The following is a 27,498-nucleotide window of genomic DNA, read 5'->3' on the forward strand; positions in this document are numbered from 1 at the left end:
TTAAATAAATGAGGAAATATTTTTTTTGGGAAATAGATAAATACAATAATGCATAAATAAGGAAATAAATGTATAATGTATGTCCAATTTAAACATTTATTTATTGATTTATTTTTGGCAAATATATTTATCTATTTTTAATATTGTCATATTCGGTCCTCCATAGCGGTGCACTCTCTCTTAAACACACACACACACTCACACACACTCACACACTCTGCGTTTGTATATCAACGTTTAAAACACACACAGCTCGCAGCAGTTCATTTTGCACACACTCAGACGAGACTTGATTAAAACACACCGGAAGGATGGTGAGTAGAGCCGTTATAATATCAGCAGCGCGTGCAGCTAACAGTGTAGCCCTGTATCATCCTGTCAGACACAGTTTGACAGTTAATAATAATTTCAATATTAATTTAAACGTTAATGCTTTGACATTTAAGAGGTATCCATAGTGTTTTTGTTAGTGAAAGTGAACATGTAATGAAATGCATCCATATCTCATTGAAATGCAACGCTAATTGGCCAGTTAGCGCGACCAAGAAATGTATATTAACACATATATGTTATTTATGTTATATGGAAATCATACAGTTATTATTGCCATGTTATTTGTCCAGATGAGATACTAAAAGGGAGTAAATTAATCAATTTGTTTCTATGCAGTGTAGCCCGCTCGCCCTACTTGAAGTCTGGCAATCAAACATGCTGCACTTTCTGTTTTAAGACTGTTTATTATGGTCACTTTTAATACAAACGAGCTGCTTTTGTCCTGAAATATTGCAAATGCATGTATACAATGAAATGTACAGTATGCACGGTGTTTGTCCAGAGCATTGGCAGTGTCAATGTTGAATGTTTTAACGTTGTGAATTAAATATGTAATACATCATGCAAGTTGCCTCCATGCAGTGCTTCAACTCATCTTGGTGTGTGAACAGTGACTGGTTGCTAATTTTACATGGGCTGAGCTCATTGCCTTTAACAGAAGGATAAGTGTGGGCGTGGTGGTGTAAAAATAACCTTAACCATCAGCAAAGCATATTTGCTGAAGTTCCTAATTTCTCTTAGATCGCTCTGCCCACGTTTGTTTGTATAAATGGTTCTCAGATCCAACACAAAGTTTGAAAACGTCACCTTGTCTGACATGAATCCTGCAGAGACTGTTGCATTTGCACACAACATGTAGGGTAGCTGATGTGCACTATGAGTAAGGCTGCCAGAAAATCTGCAGTTCAGCATCCCACAACCCCAGATACTCCAGTAATACCATTTAGCTATATAAGCTTAAATATGAATGGAGAGGACAGTGAGATTGCATATTGCAGCATGCTGAACTGCAGTGACTGATCCTGGTCGTCCCCTCCCCCTTTCCCCCCTACACTGAACCAAATCATAGCTGCTGCAGATGACACTAGATCTGCATTGCAGACACACTCATCAAATTGGAATGCAACTCTTGTTGCATGTCAAACATTTGTCCCCTCGAGCGTGATTTCCGCAGTCACTGAAGTGCATTTAGAGGCCTGAAAAGTAGCATTGAATATGTTATCCAGCTGCAAGTGAGGTGGCAATGCACCTACATCCACACAAGGTATTTAGCTGTCTGTGAAGCTGGTTCTAATAAAGGGCATATTCAGCTAATGTCTGATACTGATCTCAGTAGAGCCCCCCCCCCTTCATCCTAAAATGAAAATTCTCTCATCATTTACTCACCCTCATGCCATCCCAGATGTGTATAACTTTATTTCTTCTGCTGAACACAACAAAGATTTTTAGAAGAATATTTCAGCTCTGTAGGTCCATACAATGCAAGTGGATGGTGATCAGCACTTTAAAGCTCCAAAAAGCACAGACAGTCGTAGTAAAAGTAATCCAAAAGACTCCATTGGTAGTATTAATGTCTTCTAAAGTGATACGACTGCTTTGGGAGAGAATCAGATCAATATTTAAGTCCTTTTCACTATAATTGTTTACTTCCAGTCGCTCTCCAATGTAATAAAAACTATCGCAACCATCGGGATAGATTTTCGCCGATAACCGATAGTTTCAAAATGCAACTTGCGGCACCGATCAATCGGTAAAACAGATATATCGGTCTACCTATAAACTAAATGTTATGTACATATCACAGTAACAGTTATTTATAACGGTTATTTCGAGTGAGTCAATTAATTCAGTCAGAAATATCCAGTCAGCATCAGCTGATTTGTAAGTCTTGTTAATTTACAAGAGCCAGGTCATTAGAGTAATTCTTTTGGGAATCGGACAGCACGGGTAGCGCTGTAGTTGTTGATTCTTTAAAAATAACCAGATCAACGAGTCATTTGTTTGGGAGTCGGACTATACTGGTTGCGCTTTATGTCTTGCACTGTAGATTCAGTATCAGTGTTGCATTGCTGAAAAACACTATCTGTTTATTTTGTATGGTTTTCTCTCTGCATCGCCGGAAGGCTGCACATTCAAGAACCGTTAATGGAACAAAACGTCATGAAAATCACTCTATTCTGGTAATTTAATGCTATTATTAATTTGTGTGTGTGATGGTGAGTATTTAAAACTTACTCGCACATCAACTCGAAATCCGAGAGTGTTCTTCCCTTCATAGCATGAATGGTCCTAAACATTGCCTTCATCTTTCTTCTAGATATACTAACTGATGCTATTGACGATCAGCGGGAAATTAGCTAAAGGCCATTCTGTCTAAACACTTGCGGTCTTGCTGACTGTAGGCCAACAGAGCCCCCTTGAGGACAAAACTGGAACATTGCTTTTAGGGGCTGACACAGACATTAATAAAAAAGAGGCGGGTGACACTGCAAAATTTACCTGCATTTGGCGCTTTGCGGATGTTAATTTCAGACACTGGCAGCATTGCATTTCATTTGCGGTGTATATTCAAAAGAACAGGCTTTTGAGAGTTCTTCGTTTGGTAATCGGACTACACTGATCACTCTGAATGTTTTGTGATGTAGATTCAAAAGGACTTGACCTGTGTAGCTCAGCAAGTAAAGACGCTGACTACCACACCTGAAGTCGCGAGTTCGAATCCAGGGCGTGCTGAGTGACTCCAGCCAGGTCTCCTAAGCAACCAAATTGGCCAGGTTGCCAGGGAGGGTAGAGTAACATGGGGTAACCTCCTCATGGTCGTTATAATGTGGTTCTCGCTCTCAGTGGGGCATGTGGTGAGTTGTGCGTGGATGCCATGGAGAATAGCGTGAAGCCTCCACACGTGCTATGTCTCCGCGGAAACGCGTTCAACAAGCCACGTGATAAGATGCACGGATTGACGGTCTCAGATGTGGAGGCAACTAAGATTTGTCCTCTGCCACCCGGATTGAGGCGAGTCACTAAGCCACCACGAGGACTTAGAGTGCATTGGGAATTGGGGATTCCAAATTAAAAAAAAAAAAAAAAAAAAAGGACTGACTCATGAGAGTCGTTCATTCGTAAATTGGACTAAACTGGTCACGCTGTATATTTTGCGCTGTGGATTCACGAGAATTGGTTCAGGAGAGTCATTCTTTAGCATCCTGTCAGAAACAGTTTGACAGATGATGATAATAATAGGAATATTAATTTAACGTTTAACGCAAAAGTGAAAATTCATAAATATCTTATTTATATGGACCGCTAATTGGCCAATTTGTACCATACAGTAATTACTCTGATTTAAGTCTCACAAACCTTAAGTACATATAACACAGTAACAATTCTTTTCATTTTGGATCGGACATGACGAAATAAATTACTTGTGGCCCAGTAAGTTTTTCGTTCACTGAAAAGAACAGGCAGAAAAGAGTCATTCGTTTGGGAGGTAGCGCTGTGTATTTGCGTTGTACCTAGATTCTAAAGAAACAGCTCGTGAGAGTCATTAAGGAATCGGACTACACTGGTCTTGTGGATGTTTCACACTGCTGATTCAGTAGCGGTGTTGCAGCGTCGCTGAATGGTAGCGTGGAATGGTATGGCGGAAAATTGGAGGAATTGGGAACCATTAACAGAACCAAAAGTCATGAAAATCATACAGTTCAGGTATTTTTAAAAAATGGAACCAGTTCCGAATAAGAACCAGTTCTCGGTTCCACACCCTAGACTTGGGGGTGAGCTCTTATGACTTTGGCCAGTTACACGTTGTGCCGGTGAGTTTTGCACAGACAAGCACCAATCATATTTTCTTCTGAAAATGTGAAATCTAGTTCTTCTTGTAATTTAAGCAGCACCGTTTTCATTTTACTATAAAAAAAAATTTTTTTTTTTTTGCACATCTGGCTGTCATCCTGTTATTGGGATTTGTATCAGCCATATTCTCATTTCATAAAAAAGCACAGCTGAATCACTTCAAGTGAACCACGTGCTCGGATGAATCCTCTCCTCTTTAATAATTGAATAATGAACTCTGTGTCAGAGAGAGATGCAATCATTTAAAGTGTGTCACATTCATGACCCCCTGTGTGGCACTGTCTAATTATAACTGCGGTGGATATTTTTAAAGAACTATTTTTTTACATGTCCTTCATTAAAATCATTTAGTCAGAGGTGTGCGTGTGTGAGCACTGCAGATGAGATGATTGACTTTCTCTCTCTCCCTCTCTCTACTAATACAGGCAGACCAGCTGACTGAGGAACAGATTGCTGGTGAGTCCAGCTTTAAAATTGTCATTAAAGGAATTGTTCACCCCAAAAATGAAAATTCTGTCACCATTTACTCATCCTCATATCATTCCTAATCCATATTACTTAATATCTTCATATTCGTAAGTTTGAACATGCAGAATGTCTTCAGAAGACTATTTTGTGCTTAAATGGATGCATGGACTACTTTTATGGTGGTTTTTGTCCTTGTTGGACAGTCCCTGGTTACTGTTTGCTTTAATTGAATGGAAAAGATATATCACATTTTTTGATGTCAAAAAAAGTTTGATTTACATAAGGGTGAATATATGATAAGGTTTCATTTTTGGGTGCACTATCCCTTTTAACATGTGATTATTTGACTCTTGTCTATATGTTGGATCATACATGTCATTTTAAGCTGTTCAGATACATTTAACGAGTGATTTGTGTGACCATTTTTATGTTTACTTTTGGTCAGTTGTAACAGTTACATTTCTTATGTAAGTAGTTGATAGTATCTGGTTACTTCTGCTTTGAAGCTGTAACATTGTGGGTTAAGATAAGTGTGGTAAGCAAGACAGTGGCTATGTTTAGAATAGCATATCACCATACTACTCTTACTATTTCTGCAGGATGTTTACTGTGCTGATGAAGCAAATTTTCAGCCACATCTTCTCCTTGACTCTTTCAATACGTTTACTTGCACTTTACTTAACGTTTACTTGCACTTTTATTTCAGTTGGTCTAAAACAATGATTTGTCTTTTTAAAATGTAATTTAAATGACTGAAATCAATCCATTTCAGAATAAGCGACCTAGATAATGCAATTGTAGCTTGGCTTCATCAAGCAAATATACACGTTAATCAGACCAGAATTGGCATTGCCGTTGTGCTCATGCTGCGAATGACAGCTCAAGCTCAACATGTCTTACTGACACTTCCTCAGCTGACGTCTTTCCTTCAGATATTCGATTATGCATTGTAGAGCTGCACGATTAATTGTTAAAAGATCGCGATCTCGATTCGGACACCCACGTGATCTCATTTCTAAATTACAACGATTCTGCGATGTGTATATACAGTGCATCCGGAAAGTATTCACAGCGCTTCACTTTTTCCACATTTTGTTATGTTACAGCCTTATTCCAAAATGGATTAAATTCATTATTTTCCCCAAAATTCTACAAACAATACCCCATAATGACAATGTGAAAGAAGTTTGTTTGAAATCTTTGCAAATTTGTTAAATAAAAACGGAAAAAAAAATCACATGTACATAAGTATTCACAGCCTTTGCTCAATACTTTGTTGAAGCACCTTTGGCACCAATTACAGCCTCAAGTCTTTTTGAGTATGATGCTACAAGCTTGGCACACCTATTTTTGGGCAGTTTCTCCCATTCTTCTTTGCAGGACCTCTCAAGCTCCATCAAGTTGGATGGGGAGCGTCGGTGCACAGCCATTTTCAGATCTCTCCAGAGATTTTCAATCAGGTTCAAGTCTGGGCTCTGGCTGGGCCACTCAAGGACATTCACAGAGTTGTACCGGAGCCACTCCTTTGTTATCTTGGCTGTGTGCTTAGGGTCGTTGTCCTATTGGAAGATGAACCTTCGCCCCAGTCTGAGGTCCAGAGCACTCTGGAGCAGGTTTTCATCAAGGATGTCTCTGTACATTGCTGCATTCATCTTTCCCTCGATCCTGACTAGTCTCTCAGTTCCTGCCGCTGAAAAACATCCCCACAGCATGATGCTGCCACCACCATGCTTCACTGTAGGGATGGTATTGGCCAGGTGATGAACGGTGCCTGGTTTCCTCCAGACATGACGCTTGCCATTTAGGCCAAAGAGTTCAATCTTTGTTTCTCATGGTCTGAGAGTCCTTCAGGTGCCTTTTGGCAAACTCCAGGCGGGCTGTCATGTGCCTTTTACGGAGGAGTGGCTTCCATCTGACCACTCTACCATACAGACCTGATTGGTGGAGTGCTGCAGAGATGGTTGTTCTTCTGGAAGGTTCTCCTCTCTCCACAGAGAAATGCTGGAGCTCTGTCAGAGTGACCATCGGGTTCTTGGTCACCTCCCTGACTAAGGCCCTTCTCCCCCGATCACTCAGTTTGGCCGGGCGGCCAGCTCTAGGAAGAGTCCTGGTGGTTCCAAACTTCTTCCATTTACGGATGATGGAGGCCACTGTGCTCATTGGGACCTTCAATGCTGCAGACATTTTTCTGTACCCTTCCCCAGATCTGTGCCTTGATACAGTCCTGTCTCGGAGGTCTACAGACAATTCCTTGGACTTCATGGCTTGGTTTGTGCTCTGACATGCACTGTTAACTGTGGGACGTTATATAGACAGGTGTGTGCCTTTCCATGTCCAATCAACTGAATTTACCACAGGTGGACTCCAATCAAGTTGTAGAAACATCTCAAGGATGATCAGTGGAAACAGGATGCACCTGAGCTCAATTTTGAGTGTCATGGCAAAGGCTGTGAATACTTATGTACATGTGATTTTATTTTTTTAATTTTTTATTTTTATTTTTTATTTTTAATAAATTTGCGAAGATTTCAAACAAACTTCTTTCACATTGTCATTATGGGGTATTGTTTGTAGAATTTTGAGGAAAATAATGAATTTAATCCATTTTGGAATGTGGAAAAAGTGAAGCGCTGTGAATACTTTCCAGATGCACTGTAAGAAACGTCCCCTCACTTTCAACTGCTTTTATTTTCAGCAAACTTAACGTGTAAATATTTGTATGAACATAAAGAGATACAACAATTAAGACATAAACTGAAAAAGTTTCACAGACATGTGACTAACAGAAATGGAATAATGTGTCCCTGAACAAAGGTGGGGGGGGGTCAATATCAAAAGTAACAGTCAGTATCTGGTGTGGCCACCAAGTACTGCAGTGCATCTCCTCCTCATGGACTGCACCAGATTTGCCAATTCTTGCTGTGAGATGTTACCCCACTCTTCCACCAAGGCACTTGCAAGTTCCTGGACATTTCTGGGGGGAATGGCCCTAGCCGTCACCCTCCGATCCAACAGGTCCCAGATGTGCTCAATGGGATTGAGATCCGGGCTCTTCGCTGGCCATGGCAGAACACTGACATACCTGTCTTGTAGGAATTCACGCACAGAACGAGCAGTATGGCTGGTGGCATTGTCATGCTGGAGGGTCATGTCAGGATGAGCCAGCAGGAACGGTACCGCATGGGGGAGGAGGATGTCTTCCCTGTAATGCACAGTGTTGAGATTGAGCTTGTTGTCATTGCAGGCAGTCCGATGATGCTGTGACACACCGCCCCAGACCATGGCGGTCCTTCCACCTCCAAATTGATCCCGCTCCAGAGTACAGGCCTCGGTGTAATACTCATACCTTCGAAGATAAACACGAGTCTGACCATCACCCCTGGTGAGACAAAACCGTGACTCGTCAGTGATGAGAACTTTTTGCCAGTCCTGTCTGGTCCAGCGAAGGTGGGTTTGTGCCCATAGGCGACGTTGTTGCCGGTGATGTCTGGTAAGGACCTGCCTTACAACAGGCCTACAAGCCCTCAGTCCAGCCTCTCTCAGCCTATTGCGGACAGTCTGAGCACTGATGGTGGGATTGTGCGTTTCTAGTGTAACTCGGGCAGTTGTTGTTGCCATCCTGTACCTGTCCCGCAGGTGTGATATTTGGATGTACCGATCCTGTTCAGGTGTTGTTACACGTGGTCTGCCACTGCAAGGACGATCAGCTGTCCTTCCTGTCCCCTGCAGCGCTGTCTTAGGCATCTCACAGTACGGACATTGCAATTTATTGCCCTGGCCACATCTGCAGTCCTCATGCCTCCATGCAGCATGCCTAAGGCACATTCACACTGATGAGCAAGGACCCTGGGCATCTTTCTTTTGGTGTTTTTCAGAGTCAGTAGAAAGGTTTCTTTAGTGTCCTAAGTTTTTATAACTGTGACCTTAATCGCCTACCATCTGTAAGCTGTTAGTGTCTTAACGACCGTTCCACAGGTGCATGTTCATTAATTGTTTATGGTTCATTGAACAAGCATGGAAAACATTGTTTAAACCCTTTACAATAAAGATTTGTAAAGTTATCTTTAAAAATACAGTGTCCTGAAAAGGGACATTTCTTTTTTTGCTGAGTTTTATTTATACATATATATATATACATTTGTGCTCAAAAGTTTGCATACCCTGGCAGAAATTGTGAAATTTTGGCATCGATTTTGAAAATATGACTGATCATGCAAAAAAAACTGTCTTTTATTTAAGGATAGTGATCCTATGAAGCCATTTATTATCACATAGTTGTTTGGCTCCTTTTTAAATCATAATGGTAACAGAAATCACCCAAATGGCCCTGATCAAAAGTTTACATATCCTTGAATGTTTGGCCTTGTTACAGACACACAAGGGGACACACATAGGTTTAAATGGCAATTAAAGGTTAATTTCCCACACCTGTGGCTTTTTAAATTGCAATTAGTGTCTGTGTATAAATAGTCAATGAGTTTGTTAGCTCTCATGTGGATGCACTGAGCAGGCTAGATACTGAGCCATGGGGAGCAGAAATGAACTGTCAAAAGACCTGCGTAACAAGGTAATGGAACTTTATAAAGATGGAAAAGGATATAAAAAGATATCCAAAGCCTTGAAAATGCCAGTCAGTACTGTTCAATCACTTAAGAAGTGGAAAATTCAGGGATCACTTGATACCAAGCCAAGGTCAGGTAGACCAAGAAAGAATTCAGCCACAACTGCCAGAAGAATTGTTCAGGATACAAAGAAAAACCCACAGATAACCTCAGGAGAAATACAGGCTGCTCTGGAAAAAGATGGTGTGGTTGTTTCAAGGAGCATGATCAGTCATATTTTCAAAATCAATGCCAAAATGTCAAAATTTTTGCCAGGGTATGCAAACTTTTGAGCACAACTGTGTAATATATATAATATAATTAATTAATTTATTTATTTATTTATTTATTTTTCTTCTCTTCTCCCCAATTTGGAATGTCCAATTCCCAATGCGCTCTAAGTCCTCGTGGTTGCGTAGTGACTCGTCTCAATCCGGGTGGCGGAGGACGAATCTCAGTTGCCTCCGCATCCGAGACCGTCAATCCATGCATTTTATCACGTGGATTGTTGAGCACGTTACCGCGGAGACATAGCGCGTGTGGAGGCATCACGCTGTTATCCACGGCATCCATGCACAACTCGCCACGCGCCCCACCGAGAGCAAGAACCACATTATAGCAACCACGAGGAGGTTACCCCATGTGACTCTACCCTCCCTAGCAACCGGGCCAATTTGGTTGCTTAGGAGACCTGGCTGGAGTTACTCAGCACGCCCTGAATTCGAACTCGCGACTTCAGGTGTGGTAGTCAGTGTTTTTACTCGCTGAGCTACCCAGGCCCCCTTCTGTAATATATATTAATGTTCCAGTGGCAAGCATTTGTAAGGCGGTAAAATTTAAATAAAAAATTCACTTCATGACGCACTTTTAAATGTTGATTAAATGTATATGGCATCTACAAAACGCAGTGCTCCTGCACAAGACGCTGAATAAACTAAAACGCAATGGCCAAAGACGTTTGTCCAGCACAGTGCTTTACAAACTGCAGGGTGCAACCACAATTAGCTAGGAGTGTGAGCAGAATCTCTGTTCAGTTCAATATTTTAATAGCCACTGATGCTACAAAATACCGGCATTACCAAGATCTGACTAAATTCGCTACCCGTGCGCTGTTTGATCACAGCCGGCTGCTTTCAAATGCTCACATGCGTGTGTCTGCCCATGCATTTGTGTCTTGTGATGAATGGAGCGCTCCTGTGTGAGACTGTGCACTGTTTTTAATCAAAATACCCCTGTTTAGGTGATATTAATGTAAGCACAGCTGTTAGTGAATTACCAGTGGAAACAGACGGGATTAAATCTGCACTGTCCTGACGAGATATTAATGCAAACACAGCCATTATTGTATAAGCAGACGGGACAAATTCTTCAAAATGTTTGATTTGTGCGATGTCTAAATGTATATAAGCTGCATGCTGTCTGTTATAGGCATTTAGGCATTCTTACTGCATCAAATCAGTATTAATGTAGATCTATTACACAGTAAAGAGTGTCAAGTATTAAAGCAGTTTCGTTTAGCATTAAATTACCTTTTTTTTGTGACTAACATTTTTATTGATTCATCTATTAAAAAGGAACAGCAAAACATATATATACACAGAATAAATATTTTACACTATCTATCCCCCCAATCCCTCACCCGACCCCCATCAACACCCCGGTGGTCACATAATTATAGACACACAACAAACAACAAAAAAGTAAATATATAAATAATAAAAAAAATAAAAAATAAAAAAATGAAATAATAATAATAAACTAATCACAAATATCCCCTACACCTCTCTCCACTGTCCCTCCCCGAGAGCCCTCCAAAAAAGACAGATATTTGCCCCATTTCTCCCCAAACAGGTCTAGACTCCGCAGTCTTCTGGATATCCCCTCCTCAAGAGCTGCCACTCTGAACACCACTCTTGAAATGGTGGCGCTCCAGCCGACTTCCAACTTCTTAGAATAATCTGTCTGGCAATCATAATACTAGTTAGGACCCAGTTTTTCACGTGTTTATTCTCCAAATTAATGACTGCCCCATCTCCTAAGATACAGAGTCTGGGGCAGAATAAATTCTGAGAGGCCAAACCCTCGCACGTAAAACTCTGAATCCTCAACCTGAACTCTTGAATCTTAACACATCCCCAAAAGACATGGGTTGTGTCTCCATCTTCTGATTGACATCGCCAGCAGGTGGGTGTGTCTTTAAGACCAAGCCTATGCAATCTAGAGGAGGTCCAATAGACTCTATGTAAAATCTTGTATTGCATAAGGCGAACCCTTGCATCTCTAGATGCAGATTTTGCGTTTTTTAGAATCCTAGCCCACACTCCCTCCTCCAATACCAAGTTTAGATCTTTCTCCCATAATCTCTTAAGAGAAGCTGAAGTTCCGTCACACAGACTCTGTATTAACAGGGAGTAATACAATGATGCCTCATGACCTTTTCCGAAAGCAGTATTCACCACTCCCAGAGTATCTGCCGCTTTAAGGGGGTGTAAACCATTCCCAAGAACAGTACAAAGCAGGTGGTGCAACTGTAAATACTTATAGAACTGAGATCTGGGTATCCCAAAAAGTTTAACCAAATTTTGAAAGGATTTCAGCACTCCACTCTCATATAGGTCACCGAGTGAAGTAACCCCCCTCCCAATCCATTCTGACCAGCAAATAGGGGACTTGTTGTTGCATAATTTGGGGTTCAGCCATATGCTCAAGGCAACATTTAAATAAATGTCTGAATTAAACACTCTGGACACCTTTGTCCATACTGAGTTCAAATGTGAGATAATGATGTAACTTAACTTCTCCGATTAATTTGATAGAAAGGCTCTGCAATGGTGAAATAGGGGCAAGAAATTCCTGTACTATACAGAACCAGGGAGGGGCTCTCTCAGGTGGAAGCGACCAGTGAGCCAAATGTCTGAGACCAAATGCATAATAATAAAATAAAATCTTGGGTAGACTTAGCCCACCTTTGTCAATCGGCCTATGTAACTTATTGACATGCAATTTGGCACGCTTACCATTCCAAATGAAGGACTTTGCTATGCTATCAAATTGCTTGAAATAAGAGAGGGGGACATCTATAGGGAGAGACTGCAGCAAGTAATTTAATTTTGGAATACAATTCATTTTAATAACATTAACTTTACCAATCATAGATAAATGTAATGAAGCCCACCTGCCCACATCACTCGAAAAACGTTTTATTAAGGGGTCAAAATTAACTCTAATTAAATCACAAAATTTTGCTGGGAATAAAATGCTCAAATACTTAATGCCCTGTTTGGGCCACTGGAAAGCGCCCGGCTGGAAAGCCGTCACTGGGCAGTACGCTGTCAAAGCCAAAGCTTCGGATTTAGACAAACTGACTTTGTATCCTGAAAACTTAGAAAAGGAATTAATAATTCTGTGGATGCAAGGCATAGAACTAGTAGGGTCAGAGACAAATAATAAAATATCATCTGCGTAAAGCAAAAGCTTATGCGCCACACCTCCCGCCACCACTCCTTGGAAAATCCTCCTCCTTTCTTATCGCAGCTGCTAATGGTTCCAGGGCAAGACAGAACAATAATGGAGAAAGAGGGCAACCCTGCCGAGTGCCCCTATTCAAAGTAAAATAACCTGAAATTAATCCATTTGTTTGTACCGCCACTACAGGGTGTCTATAAAGTAATTTAATCCAACCAATAAATGTACTCCCGAACCCATATATTTATAAGATAATCCCATTCTACCATATCAAATGCCTTTTCGGCATCAAACGAGATGGCAGCGACGGGAGTCCGATCATTCGCCACTGACCACATGATATTGATGAAACGCCTAATGTTGTCAGAAGAGCTGCAGCCCCTAATAAACCCCACCTGATCTATATGTATAAGAGATGTCATAACTTAATCGATTAGCCAAAATTTTTGACTATTTTTACATCTAGTTGGATCAGGGAAATAAGGGAAATAACTCTTACACTCGCTTGGATCTTTGTCCTTTTTGAGAATTAGACTGATCCGGGCTTGCGTCATGGTTGGCGGAAGCTTTTCATTCTTTAATGATACTGTATACACTTCTAACAAAAGTGGAGCCAGATCTGCAGCATAAAATCCAAAAAATTCAGCGGCAAAATCATCTGGCCCCGGAGCTTAATTACCTCGTCAAGCTCCTCCAAGGTTATCTCAGATTCAAGATAATTTTTTTCACTCAGTCGTCAAGTTAGGGTGTTCTAATGGTTTCACAAATTTTCTAATATATTCATCAGTAGACAAAGATGTGGAACTATAGAGTTCAAGATAGAACTCTTTAAAAGCATTATTAATATCAATGGCTGAGGTAAAAATTTCACCACCAGCAGATTTCACTGAGGGAATGGTAGAAAAAGACTCTCTCTGTTTTATATATCTAGCCAGAAGCTTCCCTGCTTTGTCCCCTGACTCAAAGTATGACTGTTTTGCCCTGAACAACCAAAACTCCACTTTCTGCGACAGAATAGTATTATATCTGTATTTCAATCAGGTAAATTCTCTGAGACCTTCAGACGACTTTTGGCGCTTCAGCTCTGCCTCGGCACTTTTAATATTCCCTTCCAACTCCATGAGTTCTCGTGCTTTGGATTTTTTGATGAATGAGGCATACTGTATGATCCGACCCCTAAGAATTGCCTTAAGTGCCTCCCAAGATTCTGAGGACCAGTTGGTCTCCATATAAACACTGATTTCAGTCTTTATCATTTGTTGGAAATCAGGATTTTGCAAAAGGGATACATTAAAGTGCCAACTATATGATTTATTTTTCTCTGTATGTGGCAACATCTCTAAACTCACCAGGTTGTGATCTGAGACTAAGATGTTTCCAATTGAGCAATCAACAACAGATGGAATGAGGGATTTAGATATAAAAAAAAAAATCTATTCTAGAATAAATCTTATGAACTGATGAAACAAATGTATAATTCCTACCAAATGGGTTCAAAAGTAGCCAGATATCTGTAAGACCAAGATTTTTACACATCCTGTGAAGTGTCACTGTTGCTCTAGGGGGCTTACACACTTTTGCTTCACTATGATCAAGGATTGAGTCCATCAATAAATTAAAGTCTCCTCCCAATATTATATCATGAGGGGTGCAAGCGGTTTGCAACATCCCTTCAAGATCTATAAAAAAGTCCTTATCATCAGCGTTAGGTGCGTCAATATTAGCAAAAATCAACCTTTGCTCACGAATGTCTGCTAAAACAATAATAACTCTTCCTATTTTATCTTAAATCTGTTTATTTATCAATATAATGACCCCCCTGCTCTTACTTGAGCCAGCACTAAAGAAAACATGTCCACCCCATATCTTCCCAAATTTTTCAGCTTCCTGTGGGAAAAGATGTGTTTCTTGAAGAAACACTATATCACATTTCTTACGTTTAAGAAAAGAAATAACCTTCCTTCTTTTTATGGGGTGCCCCAACCCATTCACATTCCATGTGGAGAGAGATAACCCATTCACATTAACATTTGACATATTGATATAATAAAAAAATAAAAAATTGTGTGTCAAAAGGAAGATTATACAGACCACATTTCCCATTAATGCAACAATCAAACCCCGAACAAAACAAACAGAAAAAAGAAAAACGTGTGCATTAACCCCGCGCACAATATCGCCAACCAGCGTCAATCCCTCTAATCTCAAAGAGTCCATGTACGTATGCGAGAACCCCCCACAACAACTTTGCCGTTGGATTACTCAAGTACGGTTCTTCTGCATAAATATTGTGAGGCAAAATTACATAACAGAAAATACTTTGTAAAACATACCCCAGCCAACAGGCAGAATAAACACAAAGAACATGTAGATTCATTCACAGAACTGGCTTGAAGGTATGTTCCTCCACAAAACAAACTCCAGCTGATATAAAGCTGTTCAGTTTCCTCGGACAGACAGACAAGTGTTCAGTGAGCTGGCTGTTATGAGAGCAGCAGATGATGTAATCATTCCAATATCCCTAAAAAATACTCCACAATACAAACTCCAGCCAAAAGGAGATCGAAGAACGAACGATCAGATTCATCCACAGCTGACCCGAAGGAGTATTATTCAACAAAACAAACTCCAGCCGCTAGGCGGAGCCAGCACATAAAGAAATAAAACGGGCATCCCGGTTCCTCGGATGATCAAGTGTGTATTGAGCGAGTCAAATTCACTCGGAGGCCGCATAAAAAAATACATCATGACTAACTCAGTCCGACAACTTTATAAAAGACGTCCTTTATGTGAGCATGTAGATATTTTGCGGTCATCCGTAGTGTCCATTCTCAATCTGGCCGGGAACTTCAGTGTAAATGCGATCTTCCGTCAATGCAAAAGTTTTGCAAGAGTGTTATGCAACAAAACAAACTCCAGCCGCTAGGCGAAGCCAATGCAGAAAGAAACAAAAAATGGTGCCCAGCTTCCTCAGACAATCGAGACACTGAACAGCGAGTCGGTCCACTCACAAAAGAAACGCCCAATGGTTTACTCACCCATAGTTTGTATGAAGGCCAGTGCCTTTTTGGGGCATAAAAATACTTTGCTGCCATCCTTGGTGTCTATTCTCAGTTTGGCCGGAAACATCAGTGCAAAAGCGATCTTCCGTTGATGTAAGAGTTTCTTACATTCCTTGAACTGATTGCATTTCTCTCTTGTTGAATTTGCAAAGTCCAGGAACAAGAAAATATTGTGATTCTTCCAAGTAAGCTTTCCTTTGCTTCTCGCCTGGCACAACACAAGATCTTTATCGGATGATCTCAGAAATTTGGCCAGAATTGATCGGGGCCTGTCTCCCCCAGCAGATCTGCGAGCCGGGACTCTGTGAGCTCGCTCGATTTCTAGTTTATGGCCTGTTATGTCGAGCAGATTCGGGAAGAGCCCATCCAGGAACCCCACCACATCTGTCACTCTTGTGACCAACTCAGAGAATTTTGTTTGCATCGCCGTAATCGATCGACGTATCACAGCGAGATCCTCCCAAGTCAGCAACAGCCTTCATCAGCATGTTAATGAAGCTTTTTTTGCTTTTTACTTGTCATGTGAGAAACGGGTTACATTTTTATTTTTATTTTTTATTATGCAGTTTTTTTTAACAGGATTTTTTGTTTGTGTTTTTTTTTTTTTTTTTTGCTTTTTTTTTTTTTTGCAATAATCACAAGGTGCTGTTTGGTTTATAATGTATTTGTTGCACCCTCTTGTGGACTTAGGACATTTTAAATGTATATATTTGATTTACAACTTCACTGCATTTTTGCATAGATTGAAGAAGAGAACATTTTGTCAGAACCTCTAGTGAATTATATATTACTTTTTTAGTACCCTTATATCCAGGTCTTGTAAATCACTGAAATAAGCATTTTTCTTCAGAATCATGAGAGAATCGTGATCTTTATTCTGAGTAAAAAAATCGTGGTTCTCAATTTATCCAGAATCGTGCAGCTGTAATGCATTGTGTCATGTATACTTGGACAGACAGAATAAGACTGTAGCTTGACTACGTGAAAACCCACTGTTGCTTGATTGTAACTGCTCATGTTTGATGCACTGACTGTTTGATCAGACTGCCAGAAAGACAGTTTAACACAAAATTGGATTAAAAATGCAAAACAACATTTTTATTTATAAGTTAATAACTGGTTAATAACTTACTGAATTACATGATGAGATATTGTGACAACAATGTAGCAAACTAGATGATGTACTTTATATTTCCGAACATAGCCACTGACTGCAGAAGTAGTAGCCTCAGGTTTAAAGGCTGATGATCCATCAAACTAGATTTAATGCAACATAAACTGCCTTTGTGTGATGCATGTTTCTGGCTAGATCAAACTGTGTGTTTTTGTTGGACTTCTAAAATCCCAGCTCATTGCCGTAAATATGCAATATACAACATCTACTGTACTTACATGCATTATTGCTTTAATTGTAAACAGAGTTCAAGGAGGCGTTCTCACTCTTCGACAAAGATGGCGATGGCACCATAACCACCAAAGAGCTCGGCACAGTGATGCGTTCATTGGGACAGAACCCTACTGAAGCTGAGCTGCAGGATATGATCAATGAAGTAGATGCTGATGGTAAGACTAGGAACCCTTTTAGAATGTACCACAACAATCCTGCTCTCTTTGTTTCATCCGAATAGTACCTTATTTACCTTTTAAAGTTACTTGGCGCCTTATCAGGTATCTTACATTTTGTCTTACAAGTGACTTACAGTACAGCACTCCCTCTATCAAGCTACTGTTAGTCGTCTAGGAGCAGTTAAAGCCGGCGCCACACTACCTGAGTTTTTTGCTGATGTTTAAGTGTGAGCTACATTTACATAATCACCGGCCAGGTGGAGCGAGATAGAGTACGCATTAGCGTCTGCTAGTGGGAGGTTGTTAATCCCTTGACCGTCGGGACTCCCTGCTGAGATAATCACTTCACAAACTCCTAAACAACATCCATCTTGTTTGAAATTATCCCTGGCAATCATTGGGATGGGTACACGTGACCAAGGCAGTGACCAATGAGCTTCAGGCTGAAATCCTTTTCATAGATAAAAGTGAAGTGTCTTCCAGAATTGTTTCAGAGGTTGGAAGCGAAATATTTTTCTGCAGAAAAAGAATGCTGTCCAAAGGAAAGCACATGTAGACTGTGCATATGGAGGAGAGGCTAATCGTTCTTTGGAGTCAACATGCCTGTATGACAAATTATATATTATAATTTGTAATGAGCATCCAGTGGTGGTTTGAAACACATTCCATTAGAAACTAGGACAAGTGTAATGCAGCTGATGCGCATAACAGATTGTGTAATGTTATTATACAATGTTGTATAATGCTATAATGTTGGTTACCACAAAAAAATATTTTGACTTGTCCCTTCTTTTCCTTAAAAAAGAAAAAATTAAAGTTATGGTGAGGCACTTACAGTGGAAGTGAATGGGGTCAATTTTTAAATGGTTTAACCCCCAGGGGTCGACGGACGCGCTGGCGCGTCCTGCTGTATTTTTTCCTCATAACAGTGGAAACAACTTAAAATACTCTGTAATTTTTGGGCATACAGATAAGTGTAAGACATCATTAGAGACTATAAAGGGTCTACTTTTATTTATGTACACTCACAATAACAACAAAACCTTGTGCTTTTGTAAAATAAAGAAAATAAACAGGGTGCGCTTTCAGCCGTCTCTGTCTTCGCGAGCATCTTTCTGAAACACGTCACAAAAATTAACTGAAACTCTGCGAATACTTATCACACAAACATGAAACATATGTCTAAAGAAAGATTAAAATGTCTACTTTTAAATAAAACAATTCAAATTTAAAACAAATATTCTCCTGCAATGTAATCTCTATGAAAAAAACCGATGTACATTTTCTCCTGGCTCAGCTAATTATCGCTAATGTGATCACACCCACGGGCAGAGCACGCTATTCATACGGTAATGTGCTGAGGCGATCAATGCAAATGGTAAACGCCCCCAATAGTGCCTTAAAAAGCATCAAGTTCATTCACTTTTCTGCGCGTTTGGAAGATGGCACACTACACAGATGAGGAAGCTCCTGGATAGTGACAAAGAGTTCACATTTTCCTCAGAAGAAGAGCGGGAATCCGACGATGAACGTTTGCATTTTGAAGAGCGACTTGATCCAGCCGAGGATACAATTTCGGATGAGTAAGTCGTTTAGTTTTACTTGCATATTAGTTGACATGCTATTTTATATAAACATGGACATATTTTACTAGCTGGACTATTTCCAGACTTGCCAGCCAGGATTCAGAGTATTGACATTTGAAATATGTCCTAATAGGCAAGTTTTAGTTACATTTAAATGTTGTTTCGGCTAAAGCAGGTATTTAAATTGTATGCTTTATGATATAAATATGATATGTAATATGATATAAAAATGTGCTGTAAATATGCCCATATTAGAAAATCAGCATATTAGAATGATTTCTGAAGGATCATGTGACACTAAAGTCTGCAGTACTGATGCTGAAAATTCAGCTTTGATCACAGGAATAAATTGCATTTGACAATATATTCAAACAGAAAACAGTTATTTTAAATTGTAAAAATATTTCACAATATCACTGTTTTTGCTGTATTTTGGATCAAATAAATGCAGCCTTGGTGAGCAGAAGAGACTTCTTTTAAAAACATTAAAAAATCTTACTGATCTAAAACTTTTAAATGGTAGTGTAGGTCTAAAGTTTTTAAGTAAAGTCTTTATGTATAGTCAGATTACTTCTTTTAACTTAAACTTGATTTTGTGAATAAGCTACAAACAATACATTAAATCATTAAGTCTCCTCACATTCATTCTCTCTGAGGGTCTTTGTCTCCTCAGGTGTGAATCACATCAATATTCATGATCATTCACGCCTCCTCGCATATGGCCTTTCAAACACGAAAAGTGTATTACAAAAGTTAAATGACTATATTGTTTTGTATGAATGAATGATCAGGATGATTTTCACATCATTTTTGTAGCAAAAACTCTAGGCTACAAGATCCAGTTCTCAAAAGTCTTGTGAACAAATGTTTAGTATGTGTTATATGGCCATATTTCAGTGACTTAAAATTTTTGTTTTTTCAAAAACCACGCATAAACGTTATTTTCTCAAAAATACAAACACGTACATACATGTTGTTCACACATTATTGTAGCCCAGTTTGTGCTGAATACAGTGTTATCAGACTTTAGCCATTAATATGTTTTTAAGCAAATGAAAAAAGCACAAATGTCAAGGCATGTCAAAACTTCTCCAGGGCCCAAAACACCCTCAGGCCCCAGAGGGTTAAAGGCAGAAATGTGAAGCTTATAATTTTATAAAAGCACTTACATTAATTCTTCTCTTAAATTTTATTTATTTTTATTTTTTTTTTTATAGCTGAAAAGTTGTTTAAATTATCGTTTTATGGTCGTTTTAGGGTTTTATGGTTTATAGTGTTATATCATTGTAAAGGGTAAAGGTTGGGCAAGGGGGAGGCGGGAACCGGCAGAACAGTCAACATAACATTAATGACATAAATTAACTTAAACATAACATAAAACTCACAGACAACGCGGCCACGTGGATCTCTCTCTCTCTCTCTCTCGAACTGGCGTCCCTGGCTCCCCCTTATCCCTCTCCCGCTGATTGGGCTGATTCAGCGGCAGGCGTCCATCGTTACGGCCCGGCCACGCCCTCCTCCTCGTCACACTCCTCTGTTGCCCGGTTCAGGCCGGGGAAACCTCCGGCATTACGTACTCCCCTTCCTGGAGGGGAGGTGTTGCCCTTCCAGCATCCTTCTGCCGGTAGGTCTTCCCTGCCTCTCTGGAGCCCTTGGAGAGATGAGGGGAGGGAGAGGAAAAGAGTGAGGAGGAGAGGAGAGAGAGAGAAAAACTCGCTTGCCGTTCCCCGGACACGCCGTCTCCTGGTCCTCAGCCACTTCTCCACTCTCTGGCGAACGACAGCCGCTCCGTCCCTTGGCAGATGGCAGCGGCGAGGACTCTACGACAGCACATCCCTCCTCCTTCCCGGGTTTTGGAAGAATGGGCAAGGAGGAGGTGGGAACTGGCTGAACAGCAACGTCAACTTTAATGACATAAACAAACTTAAACATAAAACATACAGACAGTGAGGCCACGTGCGTCTCTCTCTCTCGAACTGGCATCCCCGGCTCCACTTTATTCCTCTCCCGCTGATTGGGCTGATTCAGCGCCAGGCGTCCATCGTTACGGCCCGGCCACGCCCTCCTCCTCGTCCCGGCCACGCCCTCCTCCTCGTCACAGTCATCATGGCAACCAAGCAGTAAAACTGGATAATCTGTATAATAGGTTTGTTAACGATCACACGAAAATCATGTTAACATGCATATTGTTTACGTCTTGTGGCTATATTTTCAGGGTTCCCGCGGGTCCTTAAAAAGTCTTTAAATGTCTTAAATTCTGTTGCACTACATCCAGCTGTTTTTGAACACAAGATTACACCCTGTGTGAACGCTCCATGAGAAACAAGGGATGTGCGACAGTAAATCACTGTTTGCGGATAGCATACAAATAAATGGGGAGAGCCATAAACTGACACCTTCCTGTCACAAAATTGTCCGTGTCGTCTCTTTTAAAACAGCAATTTTATGGTAGTAAACTCCACACATTGTTCATTCCAAAAGGACTGTTTATTGTAAAACATGTTGAAGATTAGCAAATGGGTGGTCAATTCATTAATTAATGTGCTGCTTCCTCACAAAAGCAGTTTATTCAGCTTAATGAAGCATCTCCTCCATAGACATCAATTTAAAAAATACGTTGTATTTTCTCCCCGCCGTGATATGCATTGCTATGCTTACTTTGTAGGCTCCCCTTGATAGAAGGGCTCTGGTCTGTGCTTTCAAGCAGAGCCAAGTGTGGCAATATTTGTAATATTATGATTCTTCTTGAACTGTACTCTATTGGTATTTGGTTCTTGTTGGAGTCAGGCAAACCAATGGATGAGGATCTGCTTTTATGGAGGAAAAAATGCGGAAAAAATATGTGAAGCTTATCAGACCAGTATGTTTATATGTGCGTTAAGTATCTGAACAACTTCCACCACTTGTTTTTTTTAATAATAGCATATGAAATCATAAACGTGATGGCCTTTTTGTAGACTCCATTTATATATGTGCATTACACTAAAAATGTCAGTATTGGTTTCTTAAAAAAAAAAAAAAAAAAAGATATATATATATATATATATATATATATATATATATATATATATATATATATTTAATCGTAATTGATTAGTTGTTTTTTGTGGGTTAGAGTACTTGACTACAAAATTACTCGGAAAAAGCCCATCCCTATGAGAAATACAACTGATCAGTAATCAGCCTAATTATAGAGGTCTTCCTTAAAGGGATAGTTCACCCAGAAATGAAACTCCTGTCATTAGTTACTTGCCTTCATGTGTTCCAAGCCTGTTTGAGAAAAGGAAATTTCTCAACATCATTAAAAAACACACTAACATGTGTTCCACAGAAGAAAGTAAGTTTATACGTGTTTGGAACACAATTAAGGTATAATTTAATTTTCATTTTCGGGTGAAATAACTCTTAAGACAAGCTGGTCGTTCAGATAACCCATCACCCACCACTAGTTGATTATGAAAATATTTAAATTTGCCAATCCCTAGACATTTCTGCACTGGTGTAATGCTATTGGCAAGATAATGAGAGAATTGCTTTATTCCTTTTTCATCTTGTGCTAAATGGTGACAACCTGGTACTAACTGTCCACAGGCAACGGAACTATAGATTTCCCAGAGTTCCTAACCATGATGGCGAGGAAAATGAAGGACACTGACAGCGAAGAGGAAATCCGAGAAGCTTTCAGAGTCTTCGACAAGGTGAGGAAATGTCTCCCAGCTGCCGTGAACATGAAATTTGATGAACCGGGTCATGAAACCTAATCATGTAGAATCTATAATGAATTTACAAGCTCTTTCTGATTTTGTCATTAAAGAGTGCTGTCACTGCTCCATACGCTGCTTTTTTGAATGTGTGCTGGCCAGACAGTGAGTGAGATTATTCACCATGTGGGCACAGGCTGCTTCAGGTCATTGGCTTGAGAGCACATTTATTTTTAACATTTCTATTTGTCATTTATTTTTTTAACTTAATGTAAAGATTTATTTACAAAAGAAAAGAAAAAAACTAAAAATTCTGCAAACAATTCTTAGATTTGCAATAATGGCTGGAATAAGGAATTCATGAAAACTATTCATCTCAACAGTGGCATATGGTTCAAAACATTACTAATTTGTTTAACAGCAGTCAATGTAGGGTCAGTTTTTGACAATACCTCATCCATGTTAGCCAGTTAGATAAAGTTAATGTGATGACATACAGTATGTATATGAGCAAGATTCAGCAAATATTGATTGTGTGGCACAAAACGCATGTACATGTTTTACGGACGTAAGATGTAGTGACAATGCAGAACTTGTCCAGTACCTATTATTGAGCCATCTTTCAGTCTTTACACTTGTAGTTATTTGTTACATTTAACCTCTCCTCTGTGTTCAAACTAGAAGGTAAAAGAGATATGTCCACCAAAGAAGACTAACTTGGTGTGATTTATATTTTATGGGACTTAATGTTCTCTCCTTAGGATGGAAACGGCTACATCAGTGCAGCTGAGCTTCGTCATGTCATGACCAACCTGGGTGAGAAGTTGACAGATGAGGAAGTGGATGAGATGATACGAGAGGCAGATATTGATGGAGATGGTCAGGTCAACTATGAAGGTGAGCTATACAGCAGAACAGTGTCCGCCCTTAGGGATTTAAAGAAAACATGCACACAGTTTTCTGTGATTAATCACGATTAATCAAGGTACATGTTACATTAAAACAAGGATTAAAATATAATCTATAATATATTTACTTTATACTTTGTATCAAAGAACATACAAGAAAATGGTTAGTCATAATTTATTTTATTTATTTAAATATAAACATGGTAACGTGTACATGTTACACATTTTGTTGTGAATGGAAGTAATTAAACACATTTATACAGGTATAAATCTTTGATAAAATTATGTTTACATGCCATAAAATCAGTTGACATGCTGTAATTAAAAGTTGGCAAAATCTTCTGGTGTTTTCCAGTGGACTTGTTTAATAAAAGTATCATATGGGCAGATTCAGTTTATATCAAGCTTTATTGGCAAGAGACATTTAAGTGTACATTGCCAATGCAATATTAGATACTATATATACAGATATAAAACAAATTGAATGCTGAAGTTTAATTTGCTGAAGTTTAAAATCTCAAAACTAATATTTTCTCTGGCCGCCATTCAGTCTAATAATGCACACGCTGGGTCTCTCTTGCGTGGTTTTGCTTTTTGACATTGGTTCAGATGACAGTGTGTGGGTGTTTTCGGATGATGCAAAGAGATACGGCAGTTTGCCCTTATCTCTCCCACACTTGGCTCACCACTTGCGGGTGAAATCTCCATTCTCTATACAGTAAATCCGCTCCTGTGTTTATTATGCCCAGGACATGCATCTTGCATAATGAATTAGAGCGCATTTGTCCACACAATCAGTTTCTGTGCTAGGATGTGCAGTCGATTCGAGCATGTAGTTTGAGAGTTTAGAGAGTGTAGGGTTTTTTTACTACTGCGAAGTGATGTCAGTGACAGAGGTTCTTCATGCACAGTGCAAAGACCAGCTAATTAATAATTAAAGTACTTGACAACTCATACATTTGCACATACATTTAATGCTCTACACATAAGTTCTAGAATGTGATTTGTGTACAGAGATTACATTATATACGTACATTTTGACAGCAGACAAGTTGAGCATTTCTACAATACAAAAAGTGGGTTAAAAGTCCAAATATTGTTTGTTTGTCCATATCAATAAAAATAGCCCTGTTAGTGGCCTACTTCTGAGCTATTTTTAATTGTTGGTCTATGTACTCATGCATCAGACAGATGCTTTCTGAGCCCTCACTTTGGTTTTTAGAACGTTGTTTCAAGTTGAATGTAGTTTGAAACATTGAAAAACGTCTTGAGATCCCTGCATTCCTTCGCAATAAGTGTTGTGTGCCCTCACAGTAGTTTGCATTCCCTTGCAATAGTTTTGCGTTCCATTGCAAAACTATTTTACCATTTACCATGGTTTTACTACAGTAACCATAGTGTAATCATGCACAAGAATAACCATGTTTAAACTATAGGAATGCAATGGTTACTATATGGATACAGTATACTGTATTCAAATGATTTCCGCAAAAAAACAAAAAAAAAACATGATTAGACTACTATAGTCATGGTTATTATAATATTACTTTAGTAAAAGCATGATTTCTGCCAAAAACTATGGTAACTACAGTTTAACATATTACTATAGTAAAACCATGGTTTCCACCCAAAAAAAAAAAAAAAACATGGAACTTTCATGGTTCAAACTATAGTAAAACCATGGTTTTGGCCAAAAAATATGGTTACTACATGGTAACTACAATATTACTACTAAAACCATGGTAAAATGATTACGAGTAAACACAGTTCTATTGCGAGGGAACGCAAAAGTGGTTCCCGCCCTGTAAAGTTGTTATTTGTTCTATTGCATTTAATTTGTTTCTTTGTACATACTGCTGACTACTTGTCTTGAATAATTACTTGAGAACTTACATTAGGATATTGTTGTTTAGAAATTGGTATAGAGAACTGCAAATTGCTTTCATATGTAAGCCATATGGACATTATAACTGAAATATATCCAAATGAACTGGAAGCGAATCAAGCCCAGATTAAATAGAGAGCTTGTGAATCGGAATCAAATTGAACTGGGAAATCCATATCGATACCCAGCCCTAGCAAATAGTACTTATCGAAGGGAATGAAAAAAAAATCCTTAAATGGAATTGTTGCAACAACAGCTAGAAAGAAACAGTCCATATCTTTCATTGTTTACTTGAGACCATTTGAGGAAGGAAAATCCACAGACGTTTCTTTACACTTTTAAATGCACGTAATGTTCCAGTTTCATTGCATTTGTCCGGAATCATTATTTCTAATCTGTTTTCCTTTCTTTCTGTCTGTCTTCGCAGAGTTTGTCCAGATGATGACCGCAAAGTGAAGGATTGTCTTGTCCTTTCTCTCTCTCTTACATTGCTTGTCCTACTAAGATCACTCTGTCTTTAAAAAAAAAAAAAATCAAGTTTACTTCAGAGAATTTCAAATTCTCAAAAATTCTAAAATCTACTTTTCAGAAGCAATTTGTGAAACATAATAGCAGAATTGTCCTAGCAGAGGTGAATGGACCAAGCATAACTGCATGAGCCCTTTCGGAGCAAACGTCTCCAGACCTGACAAAAATTTCGAGGACAGAATGTCACTTTTAGTCGCAAATGAGTTGAAGTCCATGCCTAACGTGGCAGTCTTTAAAATGCAGAGAACATCTCCTTTTATGAGTGTTCTTTCATCGCATCAAAAATAGATAATAATATTTAATAATAATAAAAAAAATGTTGGTTAATAGTCCAGGGTCAGAGTGCTGCCTTCAATACAAACAGAGCAAAAACAAATGCGTTTGACCTTTTGCGGTGAAATCATGCTTTTGCATATTGCCTTCTGTTTAAGACTCTGAACAAAAACTGGAGGTTGATGAAGACGTACTTATTGTAAAAACCAGACGTCATACTCATACTATGTATAACTGAGGTTTAACAGCAGCGTGCGACTTAAAGAGTGTATCTTTTTGGGCTATAAGGCATGTACTTCGTTACCAGTGGTTATTGTTAACTGATTTAACCCTTTATTTTAATGTGGGGTTTGTCACTTACAATGATGGCTTCAGTATTTGTGGGAGTATTCAGATGCAAAGTATGTACAGCAGAATCGAATTGTGATTTGAATAACGCAAACTGTACAAAACAATATAGTTCTATACATAATCATAATGCAATCAGTGTTATGCTTAATAAATGTACTGTACTTCAATATTAATGTCTGGTAAACTCTGCATTGCCTATTGTTATTCTAGTTAGGTTTGTGAATCTTGTTTCGACCATGGTCTTGAAATGTGCCAGAATACTTGTGAGCCTCAACTTTCTTGCAAGATATCTTATAGTCAATTAAGAAGTATATTATTGATATATATATATATACACACACACACACACACACACACACACACAGAAATATCTATATTTACAATTTGGTGTAGATCATATATTCAATCACAGTAGAGGAACCTGCAGCTACCTATACAGCCAATTTGTCTCTTGCTCTTGTGGGTTTGTCACAACCTCTGTTGTCAAGTGCTCCGAACTTCATTTGCGCTCTGCTTGCAAGACGACTGATGAAGATGAAACCGTTGAATGTGGTTTATTCTGAGGGATGAATTGAAAATGTATCAAAGGGATAGTACATCCAAAAAAATGACAATTCTGTCATCAATTACTCGCCTTCATATTGGGTGAGTAAATGATGACAGAATTTTCATTTTTTGTGGTGAACTATCCCTTTTAAATGATATTACTAGCAAGACTCTGGTTGCATTGGTCTAATAATTGGATTTTCTATTTAAATGTATTCTGTGGAGAGGAGCAGTTCTGTTCAGGACAGTTTCGTGTATGTCAGGGTTAGAAAATGAGCGACTAGATGGAGGATACTCAACATGTGAAAACTGTACTGGATAATATGTGAAGGATGCATCCGTGTTTTCCAATAAAATGAAATGTATACTTTTA

The 27,498-nt window shown here is 39.2% G+C and overlaps 1 protein-coding gene across 1 annotated transcript; it reads left to right on the forward strand.

Annotated features, from left to right (window-relative positions):
• Positions 1-178: 178 nt before the first annotated feature.
• Positions 179-27,498, forward strand: LOC127421915 (calmodulin-1). The gene is made up of 6 exons (XM_051665138.1): positions 179-314; positions 4,611-4,641; positions 17,201-17,344; positions 22,525-22,631; positions 23,396-23,531; positions 25,855-27,498. The coding sequence occupies exons 1-6, from the start codon at positions 312-314 to the stop codon at positions 25,881-25,883; spliced, it is 450 nt and encodes a 149-aa protein (XP_051521098.1). The 5' UTR covers positions 179-311; the 3' UTR covers positions 25,884-27,498.

Source organism: Myxocyprinus asiaticus, chromosome 31 (assembly GCF_019703515.2).
Source record: "Myxocyprinus asiaticus isolate MX2 ecotype Aquarium Trade chromosome 31, UBuf_Myxa_2, whole genome shotgun sequence".
NCBI classification, from domain to species: domain Eukaryota; kingdom Metazoa; phylum Chordata; class Actinopteri; order Cypriniformes; family Catostomidae; genus Myxocyprinus; species Myxocyprinus asiaticus.